The following is an 8,556-nucleotide window of genomic DNA, read 5'->3' as shown; positions in this document are numbered from 1 at the left end:
AAAAAAATTTAACGAAAAAAGGTAACAAATAAAAAAAAAAATTGAGGCCCAATTTATTGGTATTTAATTAAATTGTTCCATAATGCAGACAAAAACAAAAACAGCGGGTTTTTAATATTTTATATTATCTAGATAAAATAAATATAGCCATGTCATTTCAGTGATAAATATAGCCATATCATTTTAATGATAAATATAGCCATATCATTTTTATAAGAAATATGGCCATATCACTTTAATAATAAATATGGTTATATCATTTTTAATTCCCATTTCATTTTCTGTTTTCTGTCAATTAAAATTAAATCAATAAAGCAGTATTAACTGAGAAATAAATTCGAGTATTTTTTTCTGATTTGAATTTAAAATAAGTTAGTAAATTAATGGAGGGAATTTTCAAATATTAAAAATCCATTTGATAAAGAATATTGAAGAAAAAAATGCAGTACAATTGTAATTTGCAAAATTATTTTTGTTTATGAAGATTAAAAAAGATTAAAGATTGAAAATGTTTGTCATCAGAAAAGAAAACAATGGCCAATTTAAGATTGATCTAATTAAGACTGATCCTTTTTCTTGTCAAATCAGATCAGTCTATGCAGATAAAACAATGACAAATTCAATGTTATCCATCCTATCAATTTGACAATTTTCCACATTTAAAATATGCTGAAAAGATGAAAAAGATCGACAAATCTTTTTTTAGTATAAAAAGAATTGTCATTTCAGAATGTCATCTTTTGTTATTTTACAAAAACAAATAAGGAAACATTTCTTGATTCGAATTTGTGACGCATAACAAAAAAAAAGAAAACTAGATTGCAGAAAACGACAGCTTGCGCTCATCATTTCAACTATTTGAGCAGTAAGGAAACTTCGAAGTACTTATTTTGTAATAATTGTTTGATAATCATTGCCAACACAAAGTTTCGAAATTTTAGCAGAAATTGCTGTTACAATTTTTTGAATTTTAGCAAAATTACTATATCTGTAAAGTAATACTTGATAAATTAATGATAATACTTGATAAATTAATGTAATACTTGATAGTAATACTTGATAAATTAATGATAATACTTGATAAATTAATGTAATACTTGATAGTAATACTTGATAAATTAATGGATCAGCAGCAAATGCGCCATTATATTTGCATATGTCAGCTGATTTGATTGAACATCGAGCAAAAACTAATAATTTTAAAAATTAAGCAAATTTTTATTTTTTATTATTTCATTTATGTGTTTCATCTAATTACTTCGCTAAGGATTTCAACGTTTTCATAAATTTCAATGTTTATCAAATAAGCTATTGTACTATAACAAATAAACAAACTTATTTTATGTTGTTAAACAAATGCTTTGATTAGTGTTTGAGTTTAGTTATAATAAATTAAAATTTATACTTAAAATTGTTAAACAAATGCTTAAATTAGTGTTTAAGTTTAGTTATAATAAATTAAAATTTATACTTAAAATTTATACTTCATAGTTTGAATTTAAAATTTATATATCAAAATTGCCTTTGCATCGCATAAAACATTTATTTCATAAAAAATTACAGTTAAATCATTGCAAAAGTATGTTTGCACTAAAATTGTATGCAAATTAGATCAAAAACCAGAAAAAAGAAAAACTTTGGTTTATTCCTTAATTGGCATTATTAACTAATTGATTCCACTGTTATCAAACAATCAATTCTGTTTTTGAAAGATGAAAATTAACGATCATTTGTCACTTGAATACATAATTTTATGATCAAATTAATTTAATTAATTAAAATTAACACAAAATTATATCCAAATTAAACTAAAAAAAGACCAACCGATGTATTATTTGTTATTATTATGAAAGTAATTATTCTGATTATTAAAAAAATAAATTATATCGATTTATAGTGCAAATTAACCTACCATTAGAAGGATATTGTCGCTGTAAAAGTAACAGGAAAAACAGAAAAAGAGGAAGGGAGAAAAAGACGAGAAAAAGAAGAGAAGAGCAATGGTGACAATAGCGATGACAATAAATTTCATTCATTTCTTAAAGGATATTTTAAGAAATATTTCGTATACCATATTGACATTTCAATAAATGAAAGGAAGACGATAAATAGCTATCAAAATATCATAGCTTAAATCATTGAATTACTATAATAAAACAAAATTTTGCAATTTTAAAAATTATGGATTAATTCATTTTCAACTAATTTAGCAGTTATTAGAACAATAAGATGAAGATAACAGAGATTACCCAATGAATTGATATTGTTTTTTAGTTTTATTAAAGTTGAAATCAAAGAAATGGAAAAAGGAAAAGATGAAAAGATTAAGGAAAATAACAATTTTCTTAAAGTTTATGATAGCTTTGACAAAATGAAAAACTTTTTCGAATGAAATAAGATTGGAATTTTACACGAAAACCTACCGTAATGAAATGGAATACATTTTTGTTGAATACAATTGCTCGTTGTTGTTCGCTGTTGTTATTGTTTGCTGTTGTTGCCGTTGTTGTTGTTGTTATTGTTTGTTTATTGTTATTGTTGTTCGTTGTTGTTACAAGAAATAATCTGAAGATGACTAATGCATTAACTGTTTCTGATAAATGATGAAACTGTTAAAAAAAAAGGGGGGAATTAGTGAGCAGTGCGGGTGTATGTTTGTGAGAGAATTCACCGAGTTGATGATTAACAACAATAGTGACAGGAAATTTGTTGAAGTTACGATGACACTGGAAAATGTCACCAAATATACAGCAAAATAATAAAAAGAGAGATTTTGTTTCTTCGCCCTTCTTTACTTCCAAAAGCAAAAAAAAAAAATTATCAAAAATTTTTAAATTTCCTTTTCCTTTTAATTTTTTCCTTTTTTACTTATAAATTATTCACCCTTTTCACTTTATTACATTTAGTTCAATTCATTTATTGATTTTTTAATTTCTACATATTTCGAAAAAATTTCTTCTCCGAAAAAAAAAATTGATGAAATATTAATTGATCCAAAGGAGAAGAAAGAGGAAATTCACGGATATGATAAAAAGTATTAATATTTGTAGTTCTCTTTCTTTTTTTTCATCGAAAAAAGTTTGACAATAAGTGGAAAAATATAATCATTCATATCTTTTTCCTTTATCAATATCGACTGTTTTCTCAAAAAGGACATACTGTCACCATATCTCATCGTATCTTTTGTGGCGAGATGACATTAAGGAAAACAGTAACATATGATTCCTTAACTATATGATTCTCCATGATATGATTCCATAATTCTATGATTCGCTATGATATGATTTCTTAGCTATATGATTCTCTATATGATTCCTCAACTACATGGTTCTGCATCGCATGTTTCCTCAAATTCCTCTCATCTGTACGATTCTGTACCGTGAAATTCCCCAGAGATTATACGATCCTCCATCTCACGATTTCTTGACTAAATGATTTGCTATGGAATGAGTGTATGAATCATTATTATATCATGTAGACAATGGTTAGTGTTTCGAAATTTTAAAACGTTTTGAATAAAAATTTAAGTGAAATCTGAAATTTCCATTTTTTAAAATATATCGTCGACGGTAACGAAAAAAAATTTAATGAAAAAGATTACAAAAATAGAAATAATAAAAAAGGAAAAACAAAACCGAGGAAAATGAGCATAAAATCTTAGCATATTATTTTTAATAGAATAATTACTAAACGAAAAAAAGAGAAGAGAACAATTTACGAAACTTTTATATTAAATTGTTAATTAATACGACAACTTCCAAGCATTATTTCCTTTTTTTTAAAACATTAATGATTAATATTTAGGTTACTTTTCGATTTCATCACTATCAGTGATAACAAAAGAAAAAGAAAGAATAAGGAGGTGAAAAGGAAACAAGAATTTAATGAGAAAAACAAAGTGTATGATAGCAAATCATTAACAACATTACAGGTAAACAAAGCCTTGTCTTATTCAAATAAAAATTTTTATTTCAAAGGAAAACTTACCAATTTTTTGAATGCAACAATTGTTTTTCTCACTTCATTTTCTCTATCCTGAAATTATTATAATTATATTTTGTTAAGAGCCATTGTATTATAACTATTTTGTCACCAAAATTTTGTCAACAACTATTTTGTTATCAAAATGTCTTTACAAATTGACTGCCATTAAAATGGATGCAGAAATTTGACCTTTTTTTTGTAGCACTCAATAATACTTTATTAACAGCATTTTCATCTCAAGAAAAAAAGGATCTGAAATAGCATAAAAATATTGACAAATTTAATTTAATCCCGAGTTCAAAAGTAAATTTCAATTCATCGAAAACATTCGCAGTTTTAATTTGAAATTTTAACAACAAAAAAGAAAATCTCCAAAATGTTTAATAACTCTTATGTAATAGATGTTGAAAAGATGACACACGTTTAGCAAAAATCTTTCAAATTTCATGTAAAATAAAGGAAATGTATATGTAATTAATTAATGATTACAAAGTAGTGTGATAATTTTTTGCAGTACTATTCCAGCAAATACACATCATCTTTGCACCTATATGATGCGATAAAGATGAATAAGTCACTGGTAAAATAGATGAAACTAATTAATTAATATATCAACAGTAATAATTACCATTGCAATATCTGATAAATTCTCAAATTTATCATACCCTTAATATTTAAAAGAATGAAATTCAATGAATTAATTAAATTTCAAACATTCATACTGCTAGTATCAATTTTTGAAGTACTTAAATCTGGTATTCATCAACTTAAGATTACAAGTAATATGGAATTAAATGTTTTTCACATCAAAAGAATGTTTTTAAGTTATAAATTAGCATGAAAAGTAACTGGTTACATTTGCTTCTTTTTTTCTATACCCATAGAAGTGCAATACAGAAAAATTTCTACGCTAATAAAAAAAAAAACTTTTACACTTTTTGTTAAAGCAGATTGATGTTCTATATGAAAGGTCTTTTTAATATTTTTTTACCTTATTAATTACATATACATTACATGGTAGAGACATTACCAATGATTAATATAACATTAAATACAATAGAAATAAGAAAGTGTGGTGTGACATAGGTTAGATCAACAAAAGATCATTTAATAATAACAGCACCACAAATGATAGTCATTAATTTTCCATCACTGGTAATATAATATACTTGCCTAATAAATATGCTTTGTGGAAATCTTCTTTCTTCTATTGTTTTATTTTCCATCCTATACTTCGCTCAAACAACAAGCATTAATTAAACCATTATATTACCAATGATGGAAATAGACAGATTACCTAACTGCAATAATTGCAAGCTATGCAACAAATAATCGTTAATATAACATTTATCTAACAAATATGCCACATAAAAATCTTTCTCGCCCTATTACCCTATTTTTCAGCCTATACCTGGCACACATAACAATTAATAATTTATATCAAAGTAAAATAATCCAAAATTATATGCACTACAGTTGTCAAATGTTTCTTAGAGTGGATCTAGTATGGGAAGAATAATTCCAGTACATAATCAGTAGGTTATCACCGCCACCACATAATACATGATATGGTAGTTTGCAAAGGATTTTTCGTTTAGTGTTTATCAATAAAAAAAAAAGAGATAAAGCATATAATTTGCTGATCACCTTTTTATCTGCCAAATGTTACATGATATTTATTTTCACAACTACTACAAATCACAAACCAATCAGAAATTCCATGCTATAGGTGGCGAATTCAATCCGCGGATGAGAAGTGTAATAATACGCTATGCACGAATTATCTTTGCTTATCGAAACTAAACTTTTAAAACAAGTGAAGAAGTAAAAAAAAATAGGTAAGGGAAGAAAGGTAAAAGAAGATTAACTCAACATCAGTAATTTGTTAACAATTCGTTCTACATTATAATCGATTGTATTCAAATTAGCTCGTGGTTTACTTTCCTTTACTGTACTAATCCATTTCTCTGGAATATTATCAATGCCAAATCGTGCACCTAAAAGACCTCATCCAGTGCAAGAAAACATTACGGAAAAAATAAATCATTTACCAGTATATCATTATTGCAATTACTTTGGGATAATGCAATATGTAGTTGTAAGTCACAGAAAATCAAATTTCCGTTTCTGTCAATATGACAAATTTGATATCAACAAAAGATTATCAAATGAAAAAATTACTCCAAGTGATTTAATGGCAATCATTTGTTGCTCTCCAAATAATAAGCCAACATTTAACATACTACCTTCCAAATATACTTAACACCATGAGACAGGTAAATATCCAAATATACTTAATACCATGAGACAGGTAAATGTTGAATTTTTCGAATTTTTTAAAAAAATTTACCAACTAAAGCTCCAACGATGACAGCGTTTGTATCGGTATCACCTCCACGTGATATTGTGTCAATTAATGACTTCGTAAACGATTTGCCATAAAGAAGTTCATAAAAAGCACTCTGGAATGCCTTTTTTTGTCATCCATTTCTGATCCGGTTTCTATTCAAACATTTAGTGCATAATTCATCTTATCAATCCTTCATTCTATCAATTTCTATGGAAACACATCCTTACAATAAATGGGTACTTTATAAGGCAAATAAAAATAAACCTGCAATGCAACTCCAATATATCCCATCGCTTTTCCATCACCATCCACATATTGATCCCCAATATTTACAGGGACAGGCTTTTCTCGAGCTGTCAGCAGATGTTCACGGATACGTATGCTTTGAGTAGCATTTAGTGCTGCCTCAAATGCTTCCTATATCAAATTTAAAGTTTAATCTCGAAATTTTCGCGTCGGATATAATCATATGTCAAAATATAAATACCAACCGTCAATTTTTCATTTTGACGATGACAAAACTTCACCTTTCTAATATCACCGTAGATTAAAATAATTCTGATATATCACTCATTGAACTGAAAACTGACTTAATTGAAGCTAATGCACGTTTATTAACTGAAGCTGACCTAGTTTATGCTTTAATAATTAACAATTTCATAAAAATCTCCACATTCTATGCATCAACATTCTCTGAATAACACCATCAAACAGCTTACTAGCAAATGGGCAGTAATCAGCATATGAAAGCAAATGATAATAGTTAACAAAAGTACTTTATCGTTTATCGATAATTTCGAATTATTAATCAATAATGTACGGCTTCTGGCAAGGCAATAATCTCTGCCTTATATTTGTAGTCAGTCTCGAAAATCTCATACTTCAAGAAATGTTCCACGATTCACAATTTCCTCTTAAACAAAATAAATAACCTTGTTGCTCTTCCCATTAAGCAAATGTCGTATCGCAATAACGTACGAAAATACGGCTTGTTTAGTGTCTTCTTCATAATGTGTAAGTGAACAATCTGCACGAGCCATTTCTTCTATCCTAAATTCCAATAAATTTTGAAATTAAAGATATCAGAAACAGAATGGATTTCACAGATGTCGAGGATCAAAAATCACTGCGGAAAATCTTGCGAAAATTGTTAACAAATAAACTGCAAACTATCACAGTATAATTAACACAAATTGCTTGTACATTTTTAGCTTGCATATGCCCAAATTTGACTTATAATCGATTATAACTGGCAACCAATCATCAATTAGTAAGGAAAAGATTTGCAGAAAAGTAGAATGTCACTTTGTTGAGTAACTTGAAATACATAAATATTGAAGAAATTGGATAAACATATTAATTGAAGTAGTAACTTCTTTGAAATTTTTGAAATCTGCACGTGAAAAAAATTAAGTCATTTAATTTTTCTTCAAGTCTTTGAATTATTAGCAATTTCTTATTAAACACTTGATGAAATGAAAAAAAAAAATCTAATGTTCAACGGGATTAACAATACTACTGATTAAATGCAATTGATAACAATCAATTATATTCAATCAGAAACATGAAAAATTACCGTCGTATGGATGTAATATTGACAGAATAGATAGCTAAAGGTGATATTCGCATGAGGCAACCATTACTTAAACTGCCAACATTATAATTCCTTACATTATTTAATACTTCCCGATGTATTCCTTCTTTCTCGACATCATTCAATTCATGGTGCCAATTAGGCGGCAAATATCTCCCTGTAAATCTCAATAGTTGAAACATACTAATGACAAAAAAAGGTCATTTTTTAAGTTCCAAGTATTTCTGCAAAACAATCAAAGTTTTCGTTTTCATCCTTCGGTTCTTTACTTAATTGTTCACAATTTCTGGAAAAATTACTAATTTCACCATGTCATAGCATCCTGCACTACTTCAAAATTTTGGTAAACTAACTAACAATTAATGATTTACGAGACGGATTGATAACTTTAACGGCATAGTAGTAAATAATATGGTAAATTCGGATACCAATAGTTAGCGCATTTCGAGTGGCCTTCCCAATATCCGGTGGTTTAGACTGACTCCAGAATACATAGCTACAAGCAACATCAGCAGCATTAAAAGTACCACAACGGATTAAGCTTGAAGCCAACGAAAGAGCCATTTCAGAATCATCCGTTACCGAAAAGTTCATTTAATCATTTCCAAATACTAAGCATTGGAAATGA

The 8,556-nt window shown here is 27.4% G+C and overlaps 1 protein-coding gene across 1 annotated transcript; it reads right to left on the bottom strand.

Annotated features, from left to right (window-relative positions):
• Positions 1 to 5,847: 5,847 nt before the first annotated feature.
• On the bottom strand, positions 5,848 to 8,503 carry LOAG_03497 (ADP-ribosylation/Crystallin J1; the record flags this gene model as incomplete). Its single annotated transcript, XM_020446338.1, has 6 exons — positions 8,357 to 8,503; positions 7,911 to 8,085; positions 7,267 to 7,384; positions 6,599 to 6,751; positions 6,335 to 6,446; positions 5,848 to 5,981 (listed from the first exon to the last, which is right to left on the bottom strand). The coding sequence occupies exons 1-6, from the start codon at positions 8,490 to 8,492 to the stop codon at positions 5,848 to 5,850; spliced, it is 828 nt and encodes a 275-aa protein (XP_020303304.1). The 5' UTR covers positions 8,493 to 8,503.
• Positions 8,504 to 8,556: the final 53 nt, after the last annotated feature.

This window comes from Loa loa, assembly GCF_000183805.2.
Source record: "Loa loa unplaced genomic scaffold supercont3.97, whole genome shotgun sequence".
NCBI classification, from domain to species: Eukaryota; Metazoa; Nematoda; class Chromadorea; order Rhabditida; family Onchocercidae; genus Loa; species Loa loa.
Note: the sequence above shows the minus strand (reverse complement) of the source record. Positions and strands in the feature narration are given on the sequence as shown.